The sequence below is a fragment of the Ambystoma mexicanum genome, chromosome 1q, assembly GCF_040938575.1.
Source record: "Ambystoma mexicanum isolate Mex_15411 chromosome 1q, UKY_AmexF1_1, whole genome shotgun sequence".
NCBI classification, from domain to species: domain Eukaryota; kingdom Metazoa; phylum Chordata; class Amphibia; order Caudata; family Ambystomatidae; genus Ambystoma; species Ambystoma mexicanum.
In genome coordinates this window covers 1,393,520,091-1,393,539,328 of record NC_090922.1, presented here as the reverse complement: position 1 = coordinate 1,393,539,328, position 19,238 = coordinate 1,393,520,091, and the positions used below count along the sequence as shown (strand labels likewise).

At 49.8% G+C, this 19,238-nt stretch overlaps 1 protein-coding gene across 2 annotated transcripts in view; it reads left to right on the top strand.

The window, feature by feature from the left end:
• The window catches only part of LOC138548087 (cytochrome P450 4B1-like), an 880,410-nt gene that overhangs the window by 446,275 nt on the left and 414,897 nt on the right, over window positions 1-19,238 (top strand). For both annotated transcript variants that reach the window (XM_069642254.1, XM_069642255.1), the window contains exon 6: window positions 18,345-18,496. In XM_069642254.1, the coding sequence (XP_069498355.1) occupies window positions 18,345-18,496 (152 nt within the window). The remainder of the gene's footprint in view (window positions 1-18,344; window positions 18,497-19,238) is intronic.

Genomic DNA, 19,238 nt, shown 5'->3' with positions numbered 1-19,238 from the left:
AAAAGGCATCTATGGTATATATGAAACTTACGTCAGTTAGCAGTAAACTGGGAAGTTCCCTGTTCGTTACACCGGAACATGGCCTCCGAGAGAGTGCATCTGCTAGAATAGATCCCGGGAGATAGGTCAACAGAAAGTCGTACTGGGAGAAGAAATGGGCCCAACGGGCCTGACGTGAATTGACGCACTCCATATTTTGTAGGACTTTGAGGTTCTTGTGATCCGTCCTTATTTCAAAAGGGTGTGTTCCTCCCTGTAGTAGATGACGCCATTCTTCGCAAGCCGTCTTCATGGCCAGAAGTTCCTTCTCAATAACAGAGTAATGTGATTGACTTTCGTTCAAAGTTTTGGAAAGATAGGCTATTGGGTATTCAAGACCAGCATGTTCCTGTAAGAGGACTGCACCCAAGTCAGCTGACGAGGCATCGGTCTCAACAATGAATCTTAATCCTTGGTCGGGTTGCCGAAGGATGGGTGCAGAACAAAACTTCTCCTTTAACAATAAGAAGGCTTGATCAGCGTCTTGAGTCCAGGAAAAAGGTTTGGACGTCTTCTTGAGTAGCCTAGTAATAGGGAGAACCGTCTCCGAGAATCCCTGAATGAATTTGCGATAGAAATTCGCAAGCCCAAGGAACCTTTGGATGTCCTTAACAGATTCCGGAGTAGGCCAATGTAAAATAGCTTCGGTCTTAGTTGGATCCATGCGGATGCCTTCCGCAGAAAGGATAAACCCAAGGTAGATCACCTGAGAAACTCCAAAGACACACTTCTCTACATTGGCCTTGAGATGGTGGTCCTGTAGCCTTTTAAGAACTTGCGTGAGATGAGTGCTATGGATCTGTGCGGTTTTTGAGAATATCAAGATATCATCCAGGTAGATTATGACACTATGAAAAAGAAGATCAGAGAATGTTCTGTCCATAAAACGCTGAAAGATAGATGGAGCATTAACCAAACCGAACGGCATTACTCGATACTCGTAATGACCGAACGGAGTCCGGAACGCAGTCTTCCATTCGTCCCCAGGATGGATGCGTAAAAGATGGTAGGCTCTTCGAAGGTCGATCTTAGTGAAGATCCGTGCTCCCTGCACCGCCTCTAGGATATCCTTCATGAGAGGCATGGGATAACGGTCTCTTACTGTAACTTGATTCAGGCCCCGGTAATCAATACACGGTCTTAATTCATCCGTACCTTTTTTCGGAACAAAAAACAAAGATGCCCCCGCAGGCGAATGGGAATGTTGAATGAGACCGTGTTGTAAATTAGAGTCCAGGTAGTCCTTGAGAACTCTCTTCTCCTTGAGTGAAAGAGAAAACATGCGGCCAAATGGAACCACTGCATTGGGAACCAAGGTGATATGGCAATCTTCAGGTCGATGTGGGGGTAGTTCTTGAGGTCCTTCTCCCTCAAAGACCTCCGGATAACAAAGACACTCCTTAGGAATATTGTTCACGGATCGAACATCAGTCAGAGTAAGAGGGTCCGGAAGAGTATGGATAGTTGCAGCCACGGATTGTATTGAGCAAGACTTCTTGCAAAAGCTAGAAGAAAAAGACAGTTGGTTCTTGGTCCAATCAATCGTAGGGTTATGTTTCCGGAGCCAGGAAACCCCCAGGATGACAGGGAAGTGAGCAGCTCGAATCAAGTCGAATTGGATGGTCTCAGTGTGATGGAGAACCTTCATGATCATGGGTGCGGTGGCATGAGTGATAAGACCGGAGCTTAGCGGTGTACCATCAACGCCCTCAACCTTTTGATCTTCCTCCTTCTCCAGACGACTGATACCAGTCTTGTCAGCCCAGACGACGTCCATAAAACATCCAGCTGCTCCGCAGTCTAATAGAGCTAGGACCTCGAATGTCTGATGTAGGTGGTTCAACTGGACTGCAATGACCATGAGCCGATTGTCTTCGGAGGAGTTGATGGTAGGTGTTATGGACAAAGAGACATAGGGACCAGGATAGCCCCCTCGGTAACTGGTCCCTACTAGTTCCGAGGTATGGCGTTTCCCGACCTGCGGGGAGGTACGTCCGAACAGTCCCTCAGAACATGGGTGTTGGAACCGCAGTACATGCTCAGATTGAGGTCTCTGCCACGCTTCCGTTCTTCGGGGGCAAGCGGTCCCCTGGTAGTACCGATCTGCATGGGCTCGTCTCTTACCGAACCCGAGGGAACGGAACAGGACGTCGCCGGGTTAGAGGTAAAACCACGTTGTCTCCGCCGCTCAGACCGTCTTTCCGATAACCGAAAGTCGAGCTGGAGTACAGTGGCCCAAAGCTCCGTGAGAGTAGAAGGGCGGCTAACCCTAGCAAGTTCATCCTTAAGGTCTTCTCTGAGGCCTCGACGAAAGATTGTGTATTGGGCATTCTCTTGCCAACCCGCATCAGCCGCCACCCTTTTAAATCGGGAAATATAAGACAAAAGGTCCATGCTTCCCTGACGGATGTCCAGTAGCTGTTCGCTGGCTACTAAGGTAGTCTCTTGTTGTTCAAACGCAAGTTTGAACTGGGCGGTAAATCCAGCATAATCCTGAAGAAGAGGACTGGCACTGGTTACCAGAGGGGCTGCCCAAGCCAGGGCATTCCCGGTCAAATTGGAAATGAGGAACCCTATGCGGGCTTGGTCTGAGGCGTAAGACTGAGGTCTAAATGTGAAATAGATCACGCAAGCCTCCATGAATTCCTTAAATTTGTTAGGTGTTCCGTCGTATTTGCCACAGGATAATGGCATAGGAGGGAGATCACTGCGTGACTGCTCAACGCGGTCCAACCTCTGTCTAAGGGTAGTGTTCTCCGTCTTTACTGCCTGTAACTCTTGAGTGAGGTTATGAACAGCAGTTAGCAGTTCTTGCACCTGCTCAGGTGAGGCCATGGTTCTTGACTGTGGGCGTTGCAAACTGTCATCCTCCGGGACCTCGGTAGGTTTATCAATGATATTAACTACCTCCTTGGCTTCCTCCTCACCTGAGTCTTCTGGCGAAGTGTCGTGGCGGAATACCTTTTTTCCAGTCTTCTTCTTTTTAGAGAAGAGGTATGGTCGTCCGCGGTGGGAAGCCACCCTGATTCCCTGCCAAGCAGGGAAGCAAGAGGCTTCCTTCCCGCAGGGACCGGGTAAAGAGGGAAAAAGGCGGCTGCCTAAAAAAACCCTCGGAGAACAAAGTCACGATCCTGTAGCTTTTAGAGAGCGAAGTGCAGCAATTCAGTAGACCCGATGTAAGAAGCAAGATGGCTGGATCGAGGGTCTTGAGCAGGCGATGGAAAGCGAGGCAGGTCCTTGGAAGAATCCAGTAGTGAAAAATGAAGGAGAAGGGGAACAGAGAAAACCAGTATGTAGCGGAGCGCCACGGAAGGGAAAGAAACAAGGAAGGCGAACAGCGAAGTGACGCCGACTGGAGATCAAAGGGTAGCAAATATGGAACGAGGAAAAAACACAACGGAGCAAGCAACTCGGAAAGAAAACAAGTTGCAACGCACCGAACCCGGAAGTGGGCGGTGCTTAAATAGTGAAGCCGGGAAAATGAAAAGGAAAGACTAGAGCGGCAACCTGGGAAAGGAACAGGGAAAAGCAATGGATGACCTAATGGCGCCGCCAACGCCAGGCGTTCCATAGCCTCCACCGGCGACTAGACGCCGGCGGCATGACAGCTACAGACCTCCCATTTTGCGCTACTGGTGATCTTAATTCGCCATCAGCTGCTGTCCGATATGCACTCGTTGGAAACCTACATCAACAGCGGTGCGGTGGGAAACCACATAGCTCAAGACCTTGCAGCAAAGATGGGGCTAGTCCTTTGCCCTAAACCAACCACGGAAACTGTAACCACCGTCGACGGCACTGAGATTGCCTCGGGCCCTGTGTCAGAATGCACCACCGAGCTCACCCTCCTGTGTGAAGATGGGCATCGTGAAATCATCACCTTCGATCTGATTAAAGGCCCCCATTCCGTCTGATCCTGGGAATGCCATGGCTGGTCACTCATAATCCACAAATCAACTGGAAAACTTGCGAACTGGTTTTTGCCCATAGCTGCACGTACACCTGTTACCCGGAGGGTCGGAAGGCTAAACACGCAAGTTCTCCAGTTCTGGAGGGAACGGCCCATGCCCACGGAGGGATTGCTACCCTACCAATTCATTACCAAGACTTCCAAGATGTATTCCAAAAGGAGCAGGCTAATACGCTGCCCCCCACAGACCCTACAACTGCCAAATCGATCTGCTACCTGGGGCTCAAATTCCTTGTGGGCACATTTATGAGCTCACTTGAGCCTAAGAACCAACACCTGAAAACGTACCTGAAACAGTACCTGGCCAATGGTTTCATCCGCCCGTCCAAGTCATCGGCTGCGGTGCTGTTATTCTTCGTGCCAAAAAAGGAAGGCGATTTGAGAACATGTATTGACTACCGTGCACTGAACCAAGTAACTATCAAAAATCGCTACCCTCTGCCTTTGATCCCGGAGTTACTGGACCAGGTTAAGGAAGCCCAGATCTATACTAAGATGTACCTCAGAGGAGCCTATCATCTGGTACGCATAAAAGAAGGGGACGAGTGGAAGACGGCATTTCGTACCAAGTACGGCCTGTTTGAATACCAAGTAATGCCGTTCGGCCTATGCAACGCTCCCGCGGCATTCCAGTATTTCATGAACAATGTCCTTCGAGAACTCATCAACGTCTGCGCCCTGGTATACATAGACGACATCCTGGTATATTCAACATCTGAGCAAGAACACATTGAGCATGTGCGGGCACTCCTGGGACACCATCTTTATGCCAAGCTGGAAAAGTGCTTGTTTCATGTTACAGAGGTGGAATCCCTGGGCTTTATCCTCTCTCCCAAGGGGATACGGATGGACACTCACAATGTGGATGCTGTCCTCAATTGGCCAGCGCCCAATTCAATCAAAGGCGTCCAGAGCATGTTGTGGTTTGCAAATTTCTACCGTCGATTTATCCCCGGATTCTCCCAAATTGTACACCCGATTACGTCCTTGTTAAGGAAATGCAACAAGACATTTAACTAGACTGAGGCAGCTGAGAAGGCTTTCCAGGAACTCAAAATGAGGTTCACTACCGCTCCCATTTTGCGACACCCACGTCCAGACCTTCCTTATATTGTGGAAACTGATGCATCCAGTCTGGCAATGGGGGCGGTTCTGTCTCAAAGAGACCCGCTAACTGGCCAGCTACACCCGGTGGCCTTTTGGTCATGAAAATTCACGCCTGCAGAACTCAATTACGCCATTACAGATAAGGAACTATTGGCCATTAAAGCTGCCTTCAAAGCCTGGCAACACTATCTGCTGGGGGCCAGGCACACTGTTACCGTGATTACGGACCACCGAAACTTCCAATATCTGAAGGGGGCTAAGGCTCAATCGTCACAACAGCTGCGCTGGGCCCTCTTCTTTGCAGAATATGACTTTGTGATTACGTACAGACCTGGGGTCAAAAACGGCAAAGCTGATGCGCTGTCCCGCATGGGCACTGACGAAATGACACACACGCCTCTGGATCCGGTGGCCATCATTCCTGAGAATAGAATCCTAGGCATCACAACCACCATGACCCAGGACGAGCTCCTATATGAAATTCGGCAGGTCTTAACCCAGGAACAACTGCAGGAGAGGGGTTCAAGGGTAGAGCATTACTGTGTTAAGAATCAATTGCCGTATTACCAAAACTGGCTATTCGTACCTGTGAAGGAATTGCAAGAATAGGTAATCTCCTAATACCACGACTCCCTCATTGAAGTACATCCGGGAATCGCCAAAACCTTGGCCAAGGTCAAAAGGAATTACTGGTGGCACACTTGGCGCAAGGATGTAATGGAGTTTGTGTTATCTTGCGGTATCTGTGCCCAAAATAAGTCCGTCAAGTAAAGACCCGCCGGCCTCCTACAGCAGTTGGACGTTCCACCAGCCCTGTGGCATAATTTATCATTAGATTTCATCACTGATCTCCCTCCGTGTCAAGGATACAATACCATTCTGGTAATTGTGGAACTATTTTCCAAAATGGCTCATTTCTTTCCATTCAATGGTCTTCCGACTGCATTAGGCCTCGCCAAAGTCTTCCTTGAATACTTTGTGCGCCTGCATGGATTCCCTTCAGTCCTAATATCGGACAGGTGAACCCAATTTGTATCCAGCTTTTGGAAAAAATGCTGCTCATTGGCACAGATAGACATCTGTCTGTCCACTGGTCACGACCCCCAGACCGACGGACAAATGGAGAGAACAAACCAGACTCTCGAACAGTACTTACGCTGCATGCTTCACCAGGGAGAAGGGAATTGGAAAGATCTTCTATGGGTCGCCGAGTACGCCTATAATAATTCTCTACATAGTAGTACGGGACAAACACCATTCTTTACGGTGTATGGGAGACACCCACACACTTCTGAATTAGACGCCCCCGCAACCCTGGAAATGCCGGCTGTCGAGAACCTGCACTCAACCATCACTCAGGCCTTCACTAAAGCACAAGAACAACAGCGCCAGAAAAGGTGTGCGGACCAGCTTCGCTCCGAGGCCCCTGTTTACCAGGTTGGAGATATGGTGTGGCTAGCCTCCAAGCACATACCAATAAAAGGAAAGAAAACGTTTCGCCCGCGGTTTTTGGGACCATACCCTGTTGAGACCATAATTAACCCTGCCGCAGTGAAGTTGACCCTATCAACCCACATGCGAATACACCCGGTATTCCATGTATCTCTCCTGAAACCAGTCAAGCCGGGTACCCGAATAACTACCCCTCCTGAGCCTGTCATCATTCAAGGGGAACCTGAATACGAGGTGAAGGACATTCTGGACTCTAAGTATGTAAGGACTAAACTCTACTATCTTGTGGATTGGAAGGGGTATGGACCACAGGACAGGACATGGGAACCCAGTGAATACATCCATGCTCCACGCTTACTTCAGCATTTCCATCGAACATTTCCTTCCAAGCTAAGACCAGGTCTAAGGACCATTTTGAGAGGGGCCTTGGGGGGGAGTGCTGTCACGACCTTGTCCCCACCAAGTGTCCACAGGGCCCTAAAGACTGTGTTCGGCCCCCCTCGAATCCCTTGGTTATTCTTCTCGACCTGCAAGACAACAATAGCACAGGTTAGCCATTTGCAAGGACGCTCTCTGCGCCGCTTGGCGTTTCATCTTACCTTTTCACTCCCAGCTGTGGCCTCCGCCTCGGCCTCCAACACCTGCAAGAAAAGGGGAGAAGGTTATTTGTGCTTACATCACCAAAGAAATTCTCTCAACTTCATCTTCAAAGACTTACCTGAAAGTGCGGAGTCGCAGCCGGTCTGGACTCCGGCCCTCGCCAGTGAAGAAACTCGGCTGTACGGTGCCATTGACGACACGCCCCTGCACAGCGCGACAGGATGGAGAGCACACCTTTATAGAAACCAAGGTGAGAGACGTCCCAGGGGAACCGCAAGGTAATCGGGAGCCTGAGAGGCGGGTTCCCAGGGAAAGAACAACAGTTAAGCCTCATCTCCTGTCTTCTAGAGCCAACCCTCGACATCACGAACTCCAGGGAAGGGGAAGGGAGCAAAGAGTATCCCGGCCAGTCGAGAAGGCGTCCCCGTGGATACAAGGTGAGCGTTACACTTTGCCAGTCTGTATACACGCATACCTACTATGTCTCACTTGCTTGTTTGCATACCTGGTGTAGCCCCTGTACCATGAGGTGAGGCTTGGCCATTCTTTTTGCACTCATACCTACTATGTCTCACCTGCTTGTTCGCATGCCTGGTGTAGTCCCCCCCCTGTACTATGAGGTGAGGCTTTGCCACCCGTACCCTGCGGTGAGGCTCTGCCAGTCTGTATACCCTCATACATACTATGACTTGCTTGTTTGCATGCCTGGTGTAGCCCCCGTACTATGGGGTGAGGTTTTGCCACCCGTACCCTGAGGCGAGCCTCTGCCAGTCTGTATACTCTCATACCTACCATATCTCACTTGCTTGTTTGCATGTCTGGTGTAGCACCCGTACCATGAGGTGATGTAGCCCCCGTACCATGAGGTGAGGCTTGGCCTGTCTTTTTGCACTCATACCTACTATGTCTCGTTTGCTTGTTTGCATGCCTGGTGTAGCCCCCATACCATGAGGTGAGGCACGCCTATTCAATCTTTAACTAATATGCGTATTCTTGCATTTTGCTAAATGTACTATGCACTTTCTGTAACTGGCGCCTAGATGCCTGAGTGTTTTGTGCGCTGAAATAAATGCAAATAAATAAATAAAATGTATAAGTATTCTATGTGATTGTTTCATTATTAAGAGATTGGCAAGTAAACACATTTTTTGAGGCAACACCCCTTCCTCTTGGATATATTATCGATGTAAAACCCTGTGCCACTCGTGATCGCCTGTGTTTTGTCCCAGTTTCTAGGGAGCCTCCATTACTTTGATAAAAGAAAAGAGGCGTGCTTTTGACTTTCTTTCTTCGACACTTTTAGCTCCTAAATCAACTTCCACAAATCTACTATCTGTGATGTGGTGCCGGAAAGGGATGGATGCGAGAATGAGGTCACTATGAGGAGCTCTATCATTACTAAGCTTAATGAGAACACAAACAATAACTCTGAAGAAAAAAAGGAGAAAAAGGCAAACATAACATGCAATAATACATCTTATATTTAATATCAAGACAATGGCCCTCATTACGACCCTGGCGGAAAGTGACTGACTGGACCGCCACAGCGTAAATAGCGTTTCCGCCATTGCACGATGGAGCAAAGTGCGGCTCATTCCGACCCATCGGGCACGAGCACCACGCCATGGCGGAAGTGCAAAGTCCGCGATGGCGGAAATGACCCCAAAACGGCCCACACCGCCGCCGTACGGCGCCCTAGGTGCAATACCGCCACCCATCTCAGCGGACACCGCAGTGAGCGCCAACCGGAAAGTACGGTGACCGTAAATATATGGAAACGGAAGTAAAAGCATGGTCCCGGAACGGGAAACATCACGCCGTACACCTATAAAACCACTAAATCCACACAACCATTAAAAATACTACCCTGAGACACATCCCAACCCGTCATCCACCCTAGTGAAACCAAGAAAAATGGGAAAAGTAGCGAAGAAAGCGTGCGACCGCAAGCGGCAGGTCCACTTCTCCCGTGAGGAACTCACCGTACTCACAGAGACCCTCCAGGAGAATGCAGCCGCCGTCTTCTCCACGCAAATGACCAGGACGGCACTTGCGAACAAGAAGGCCATATGGGCCCTGGTGGCACAGCGGGTAAGTGCGGTGGGGACCGCACCCCTCACCCCACAGCAATGCAGAAAGCGATGGGACGACCTGCGGATACGCGTCCGTAGCATACTTTCTGCCAACCGCAACATTGCCACAGCCACCGGGGGAGGATCGGAATCACCCATCAAGTTGACCCCCTGGGAAGAAATCTGTGCCTCCACCATAGGAATGGAGAGCATAGAGGGAGTCGGAGGGATGGAGAAAGGAGTGCAGACATCCGAAGAATCAGGAGGTGGCCCAAATAAAACAATGCCAAAACCACAATGTCCAATCATGTGAAGTACCACGTGCCCACATAGTGCAACAGTAACACATGCCCAGGAGAACGTCCACATACATAGGCCTGATAGCACACATCAAATACATAAATAATTAAAAATCCTAAAAACACCCTCTACACGTGCAGCAGGCACACCCTAACTGCAGGCTGCCAAACAACTGCACCCTCACACCACACACAAATGAAACCACCTCCAAGGCCCCGACCCAAATCACCCTCAGGTACCACCCCAATGCATGTGATACATTGCCATTCCAATTCCCACAGACCCATTAATAACGCTCGCCCTCCTTTACTCCACCACAGGGTCTGATCCAAACGACGAGCTCCAGGACACCCCTACCAGCACACCTGCAAAGAGGGCCAAGACCAACGGCCAAAGACCCTCCACCTCAGCTGCACGCATCAAGACACGGCAGCAGCACAAATCAAGTGGCAGCACAGAGGAGGGAACTCCAACAGGCACCCCAGCAGCCAGCATGCCCACACCACCACCACCACAGGTCCCCCCAATGGATGCCACAGTAGGCACTGCTTCTGGTGGCAGCAGCACCATAGGTGACACTGCATTAATGGCAGCATGCTCCGACACAGAAAACGGGGATGTCGAAGTCAGATCCATCCATGACCTGTCCCAATCCCCCTGTCTGTTCCATCCCGTACACCATGAGGATACCACGCAGGGGCACCCACAAGACGATGACTGGCCATCCCCCACAAGCCCTGTGGCAGGGCAACATGAGGCGAACAGCCACTCTGTGACACCACCGCAAATGGCCATGGCCCAGCAGAGGCAGCAGTCCCTCGACCAGTTAATCGTGCAACAGCAGCAACTGGCCACGCTCCTCAAGGACCATGCCGATGAATGTGGGGGCACTAAGGCAGACATAGAAACATCAACTGAGACACTTAGGGCAGAAATGGAGAGAAGTACAGAGACACTAAGGGCACAAATGGAGAGTAGCACCGAGTGCCAGAGAGTCCAAATGGAGAGTAGCACCGAGAGCCTGAGAGTCCAAATGGAGAGAAGCACCGAGAGCCTGAGGGGGGAACTGCATGCGACGTCCAAAGACGTATGTGCCGAACTTGCCGCAGTGCGCCGTGTGCTCACTGAGCTCTCACAAACCCTTAGGGACATGCATGGACGTGAGCAGGCAGAGACATCATCCGTTGCAAGTTCCGTCCAGGGCAGCCCCCAACGTAGATCTGGGAGGAACCTGCGCTCCACAGGCAGGGGTGCCCCTGATACCCGCAGAGGGGGCTTGCAATAGCGACTGCCCACTGACAATGAGCATCTCTGGACACTGGTGTTCGGGGGGGAGGTAGGAGGGTGGAGGGGGGGCTGTTGGGCTCACTTGGGTGGCGGGTCGATAGGGTGTTTAACATGATATCACATATGCCATAAACAATGCACGATCAACCAATGAGATGTGTGGACATTGATGTTTGTGTACGAGGCCATTATAGGCGTACAGTCCATATTGTGCATGTACCATACACACACAGTGCCACGAGTCCCGTGTCCATGTATCAGCCACCAGGCGTGAGTGCTAGAAGCATGCATCTATGAGATGCTGACGAATGTCACGGCCCTCCTGTGCCTCGCAGACTCCTTGAGGTGCTGCCACATCCCCACCCTCATCATGACCATCTTCAGGTGCTTGCAGTTCTGCGTCAGGGGGCATGGGCACATTTCTACGTACGCACATGTTGTGTAGCATGACAAATGCCATCACCATCTTCGCAACCTTCACATGGCGGTACAGGAGTGCCCCGCCAGACCTGCTGAGGCACCGGAAACGAGTCTTCAGTAGGCCGAATGCCTGTTCTATGACTACACGGGTACGTGAGTGGGCATGGTTGTAGTCCTCCTCATGCTGGTCCCGTGGGTTCCGGACTGGTGTGAGGAGCCATCTCTTCAGTGGATATCCGGCATCACCTGTATGTGGACGATAAACGAATCATGTGGAATGCCATTGCTACGTACGCACCCCCCCCTTCCTGCCAGGTCATTGCCGCATCACATACCCCACATCATCATGCATGAAATGAGACTCACCGAGTAGCCAGGATCTGTTCCCTGCGTGTCGCTCCATGTAGCGTGGTATTGTAGAGTTCCTCAAGATCATGGAATCATGGGTTGATCCAGGGAATCGGGCACAACAATGTGTAATGATCCTGTTGTAGTCACACACCATTTGTACATTCAGAGAATGAAATTGTTTCCGGTTGCGGTACTGGGCCTCCATGGCATGTGGGACGACCAATTCCACATGGGTGCAGTCGATGGCACCAATGCAACCCGGTGTGCCGGCAAGTGCATGGAATCCCACTTTTGTGTTCGTAATTTCCTGCTCCGAGCGTGGCAGAGAGATGTAGTCGTCTGCGTGCTTCAGGAGGGCATCGAGCACTTGCAATAGTGTCCGTGAGAACAGTGGCTGTGAAATGCCATGCAACTGTCCGACTGTGTGCTGGTAGGTGCCTGTGGCCAGGAAGTGGAGTACTGACACCACCTTCAGTAGGGGTGGGATGGCGGTTGGGCTATCTATCATGCTGACAAGGTCAGCCTGTGTCATGTCCACAATGGCGGTTATGGTGTCCCGGTCCAAACGGTAGAGGGTGTGGATCTGCTCATCAGTGAGGTTGAACGGATGTGCTCGGAGGCGTGGGATTGCGGGCTGCCTGCGTGGTGGTAGTGGCTGTGCTGGCGGCCCTTGCTGGCCCTGCCTTGCCCTCCTCCTCCTCCTGCGTCTCCTCCGTGCGGCCGGTTGTAGTTGGTGTTCGTCTTCTTCTTGAAGTTGGAGTACCTGCAGTGCTATCAGGTCCCCCAGGGCCAACATAGCTAGTCCTGCCGGTAGCATTTCGGAGTGGTTGTGGGAGGAGACTGGGCGTGCAATTTATGTGTTTTCAGGCTGTATGGCCTCCACCTGTGGTGATTCATTCCACCTGTGCAAGCTGCTCTCCCCTTTGGGCGAGCACGTCCCGCACACAACGCTGCAATTCGACGAATGGCATCTTGCTATTACAATCATGTATTTGTACCCGATGGCAGTGTTACATTGGTTGATATGTTCATTCGGCTATGGTCCCATTGTTTCACATACTATCTTTGCAGTCGCGAACAGACTTGTGAAGGGTCAGTGGAACGTAGTACTCGAGTAACGGTGGACCCTCATGCATCACTGCACCGAGGTTCAACGACGGGTGGGGCGTCCCATTTGTGAGTGAAGGCAGTTGCCATTTTCACACACAGCCGCACTAGATGGATTAATTTGTGATTTCAAGCGGCCACAGATGCCTTTTCGACGTGATGTTGCAAATGAGGAATTCGAAGGGCGGCGCTTTCGGTTTTCAGCTAGCGGCGAGGAGATGCCCACAGGTCTGACTGCAAATATAACGTTCTATTGTTCAATGTCCTTGGGACAGGGGCCATGGCGAGGATGCAATGATTGATATGAATAGTTTGGGATGCGCAATGGCGAAGTGGACGATGAGGCCGGACGTTCCCAAATACATGTTACTTCACAACACTGGAATTACGGGCTGGGGCACAGTGAATTTTGCAGGCTGCATAACGCACAGACTCAATGGAAATTTCACATGTTATGTGAGTATGGAAACAGGCGTTCTCATTACGGGATGAGGGAATGATGAATGGATGCATGGACAGATGAATTGATACAGAGTTTGCCATGTACAGGGCTTCTTGGAATCTGTCCGCCTCCCCTGCGCTATGTGATGCAGGGCTGCCATAGTGGGACCATCGTCTATCTGGCCTTGTTGAGCCCTCCCTGTCTCGACGCGCCTTCAGACACTTGTGTCTATGCACGTTACCAATCCCATCTGATGGATTCTGTTTTAACAGACGCATGCACAGTTACACTCGTTTGTGATGGTGTTTTCACCTCGATATAGATAGTTATGATTCGCAAGTGGTTTTTGGGTGGTGATGATCCTTTGGAGTGGGCTAGCATGCATATGGCTGTGGATTTGGTGTGATCATTGAAGTGAGTAATTCAAATGTAGTTCTGATGGCCATACTGTTCTTTTTCATTTCATTTGGTTGACAGGTATCTCCTCCCCTTTTGCCACTGCCATCTGTATGCCACTCCTGCAGATGGATTTTACTCCCGACACCTGCTGCTTCGTGTTCATCAGTGGAGCAGCATTACGATCTTATGGGACGATCGCCAATGGGCCACATGCCCTTACGCAGTACTAGTGGCTAGGAGCAACATTTCGGCCTTTCAGCTGGACTAGTGCCTCCCTATTGGGACGGCCCTGCGGTTCTAGGCGCTTCCATGTTGCCTTTTCGTACGAGAATGTAGCCCCTGTGTACCATGAAGGAACAGGGCGTCACACAAGAAGTAGCTGGTCATTTATTGCGGATGCAGCCCACAATGGTGAAATGTGTTTTGGAGTTCATGGCCTAATGGCTGTATGGGCTTGGTGAATTTGTTGTGCATTAAATTTCTATTCTGATATGGACCGTGTAGCGTTCTTCTTTGCAAGTGATGTGGCATATTCCTATTTGGGGAGCGATGTATTGTGAGGAGATCTGCATTGGGTTCCAGCTTCGGAGTATAGTTGCGTGGTACTGTGCTGGGCGCGTTTGCCTACGAAGCCCAGTGAGGTCAGGGATGAGGGCTGCCAATATGACTGTTTTAATGATGTCATGCTCAGGGGCGGGGGATTAGCTTTTGTGTAACAGATGCCGGTCAGCCAGGTGGATTGGTGGAATGATGTGATTTTCGGAATATTGCTGGTCACAGGTGCCTGTGTTTGCGTGCGTTTCTTGGTGGGAGACTGAGGTCATGTCCATTGGGATGGCTTCTGTATTCGTGCCATCTGTGCCCTGCAGCTCCCATTGGCCCCTCTTGAGATTCATTTGTTCGTTGGCAGGCATGGATGACTTGTACATTTCACTGGTTGCATTGTGTGACTTCATTGCACCTACGGGGAGTTGTACAATGTGGCCAGGGAGCGGTGTACAGGCACTCAGTGGGGCCGTTTACGGTTGGTTCGCGATGCCGTACTTCTCACCATGGCGGAATGGTACTTTCCGCCGTGCTTGATGGCGTTAGGTGCATGTCCGCTAGGGTCAGAATTCGCGTACCGTTGCGCCATGGTGGTAATTACGGTTTGGCATGGCGCGCGCGCGCGTACTTGGTGCAGTTAGCGTTGGCGTTCACTATGGTGTCGCTAATGGCATCGTACTTTGCGGTGACGTGTCATAGTCGCACCGAGCGCTATTCGATGGCGGTATTGCATTTCCGCCATCGTTTTTCGATTTCCGCCAGGGTCGTAATGAGGCCCAATGGGCCTCATTACGAGGTTGGAGGTAGTCATGGCGCTGTTAGCGCCATGACTACCTCCAATACCGGTACCGATTCCGCCCTCGTTCAATGAGGACTTGCCGGTCTATTCCAACCTTTGCGGGACCGGTAAGTCCCCATTGAAAAAGCCATTCCCCGTTCCCATTTCAGCCCCCATAGGGCTCAAAGGGAAGGGGGAAGGCGCTAATAACGGTACCGCAAATTGCTGTACCGTTATTAGCTCTGAAGTCCCTTAACGAGCCCCGTCCATAACGCCTGGTAAAGGAAGGGACCCGCTTAGGGACCTCGGAATAAGGCGCAAAGGGATTACCGGCACCAATGTCCTTAACGGTGCCCGGTATCCCTTTGCGCCCACCTCGTAATGAGGCCCAACATTTGGACTGAGTTGAGGTCGACATGACGTCATGGTGAGATGGGAACTGCTGAGAAAACAGCACCATCTTCTAAGAAGTCAGTTAAGAGAATTCCCATCCAACCAGTAATCTCGGAGGTGCCCTGGCATCCTTCGATTCTGAGGGGACATTGTTCCTGGAGGGTTCGCCTTTCCCTGGGTGACTCTGATGCTGTCAGCTGCCAGGCCCTGTAATGCATAGCCACCTCAGAATGGGCCGGGTTCCCTACTTCACCATATTCCCTCTGCCCCTGCCTCCCATCTGATGGTACGCTCTTCACCCGCGGCACTGTGGGGAGCAGCTTCGTACCTTATCAGCCTATTCAAATTCCAGATGCTCGTGTTTGGCACTAAGGGACATTTCAATCACTTTCACTGTGTCAGAATGTTTAGATACCCCCTGTTTTGCCCCGAATCCTCTGAAGTGGTATTAAAAACAAGCATTGGCAAAACCACTGAAGTCCTGTTCAATATAAGCAAATCGCTGCTTTCACCAGGAAATCTGGTCTTTATGGGGGCAACGCAAGTTATGAAAGGTCACATTACGCAATGGCTGCCTGCCGTCTCACTCTGTCACTTAACATCTGAAATAGGTCTTTTTGCTAATAGTGCCACAAAACCTTCAATCTATGGGCAATACATTGGAATTCAATAAAGTATGCTGACAACAGAGCACAGCAGGTTAATGCTCTCGCGGCAGAGTTGTCTAGCAGAGAAGCGACACAGATCACGTTTTTTTTTAAATACATGATATGGTGATAAACAAAACTACAAGTTCCAGAATGCACAGCACTGTGCCTGAAATGTGCAGAACAGCCTGACGTGGGGCAGTTGCCATTTATATATATGTATCAATAAGTGTCATTATCTCCCTGTGAAGTTACTCACCACACTGGTCCTAGGGTCTAAATAGTTATTTCAGTGAAATGTATTGGTTTTTCCTTAGAAGTGTGGGCTGTCAGGCACCAGGAGGGTTTACAATTTTCACTGGGTGCTCTGCAAATCCAAAGATGATTAGCAGAAGGAAGTGCCCAGACGCAGGTTTTGTGCGCAGATAGCGCTATGTTGGTTGAGCATCACTTCAACAGGAGGCCGCCTAAGGGTGCTTAATTGCTGTAGCATTTGCGCATAGCAGGTTGTGTAAACAAGGATGTTATGTAACCCCTAAGGTATTTGTACAGCACTCGTCCTGTTTTTATGCCTGGTGTGCCAGAGTGCAATGTTTGCGAGTTAACATAAGCTGGTGGGGAGATGTGTGCGTGCTGGAACTTGTGCACAAGAACTGCAAAGATTCTGGTTTCTTTAAAAAAAGGACACCGTTTTGTTCATAGTGGGTGTGGAGCCATACCCCAAATACCAAGTGCTTGTAGGTCAGAGGAACCTATCAGCGGGTTCTAATGAAGTGTTTCAGAAATTCCAAAGTGAAAGGCTCAAGCTGTGGGATTTACAAGCAAGGTTTGGACATAACAGGGAACTCTTTGATCTCGCTTCAATCAAACCTTACCATCACACTTTGCGCTCGAAGTGCCTACCATTGTTTTTTCAAAGTAATCTTCTGAGAGTTAATGCTCTATTGATGTAATAAAAATGTCTTAAACAACCAGGTTGGTGCTCAGCCGCTCGATTTATAAGCACTGTGTGTGTCGTTCACTGAAGTCCTGGTAAAAACAAGCATTGGCAAAGCCAGCAGTTTTGGTTTGTGTATAAGTATTAGGCATTTGCCAGGCACTGCTGTTAGATGCCCAGGTACTCACACAATGTTGCACCTGCTACCATTAATTGGCAGTTAATGCCACCACAGGTTTGCCTGGCAAGTGCCTTTGCTGACAGAAAAGGCCACACTGTTGGCATTGCCAATGCTTGTTTCAAATTTTAGTGCGTTTTCTACTAAAACCAATGCATGCAATTTGGCATTGAAAAAAGTTGGGATTTCTTTGAGATGGGGGTCTTTGAAATGGCTTTCATTGAGTTGTCTAAGGTGTATAGATGGATACGTTCTCTCCACTGTACCGCAGGCCTACTCCCCCTACCCTGCTCCATTGAAACCGCCCCATCCCAGTCTAATCCAAACTCGTGAAAATACTAGCACCCGGCAACGGGCAATTACTGGGGTATTCCGACCTTGCCACACCCGGTAATTACTTATTGCCGGGTGCCGTCAGAGTCAGTCCCCATTCCCATTTGAGCCCCATAGGGCTCAAATGGGAATGGGGAGCAACGGTGCTGGTGCTACCATGTAGTTCTGCTCGCGAGTGCCGGTACGGCCGCCAGGACAGACCTGGCGGCTTTAATGGCACCCGCGAGCAGAACTTGTAGCTTGCCAGTCTGGGAACTACGGTACCGGCAAGCTACGTAGTTCCCGGACCAGCAAACTTGTAATGACCCCCATTGACTTCTTTTGCACAAATACATTAAATATCAGCTCCTGGTCCAACATTCATATTGTAGCAGATTCATAACAGCTCAGAGACATGTGGGGATACAACTGTGTAATTGACCCCTTTCTGTAAATTATGATTGGTGTAATTTGATCACCCACCTTTCTGGGATTTACAGAAACAACAAGCATTCTGGCCACAGTAAACATTGCTGAATACAAATTGAAAAAATATTTTTTTCGGAACTTATATAAATTACTATGAAAAAACAGCAAATATTGTGCTTCTCCTTAGGAATCCCCAAAATATTTTGGTACTTGATCCTCCGTGGGAGAGAATCGTGGTGGCCATCGCCCACCTTTGGTCACTCCATGGGCATTTTGACATATTCCAACATTTTTGGTTTTGAAGCATAAATATGCTATGCATGATAAGTGACACCTTTCTGCTCATAATGTCCACTTCCTTTCCCTGTTGTGAATCAGCACAATTAACTTCTCCCTAACATATTCACCTTAATTGGGAGTTGGTATGCTTTGAAGCAATAGTTCATGTCATGAATCGGCTGCGTTGTGCTTTGCACTGGCCTAGCCCTACATAGTATGAAAATAATGAAAGGATAATGTCCATGGTTGGACCACAGCTGTATGACAGCTGACGTTTAACTTGTTGCTTCCTGTTTCAGTGACAATGCCTATACACAAGCTGTCTTCAATCTCTCGGCCCTGGCGAACATCAAGCTCAAATGTTTCCTGTATCACAACGATTTTCTCTTCTACCTCAGCCCAGCTGGATATCGCTTCCGAAGAGCCTGCGAGATTGCCCACCAGCACACAGGTACTGTGCCCTGTGCTTTGAAGGGTTGGGCCTTCAAAGCACAGTAATGTTCCGGCCCAGTCTGATTTACAACAACTTGACAAACTTAAAAGGACCCTCATTCTTAATTGTAATTGGTTACTTATAACGCGCTTAATACCCAGAGGTTTCTAAGCGCGGAACTGCAGATCGAATCTGGGTTGCTCCGCGTCGTCTTGCTTCCAAGACGAGCGCGTTGCCCCTGAACTTTCATCTCGAGCTATCCGCTACGTCATAGAAGATATTTACCATTTCAGATGTTCAATTACTGGTTGCCCTTCTGAAGTATGATTACTTTAGCACCAATTCAAGTCATGCAGACAGTAGCGGAAATTAGTTTAATTACAAACAAAGAAGGGGTGTTTTCTAGGACGGATATTTGACTGGGTCTGGTAGCCAGGAAGAAGGTGTAAAATTTCTCACTTTTTAAGTTCCTGCTCCTCGTCTTTAAATGTGCCCATAGTCTTGTCCCTCACTACCTCGCTGACTGTATCTCACTAGACTCGCCCACTCTGACTCTCTGCTCCTTGCCTCTCCACAATCTCTCAATCACCTGCTCCCCTGAGCCTTCTCCCGCTTTCATACTTTTTACTTTCTTGCCCCACTCCACTGGAAAGCTACCCTGTCATCCATCCAAGCTATTTCCCTGTTAAATCTAGTTACAGTGGTGAGGCTCCAGTTCCCCGCATAGCAGTGAACGCGCTGCAATATAATAATTTACAGA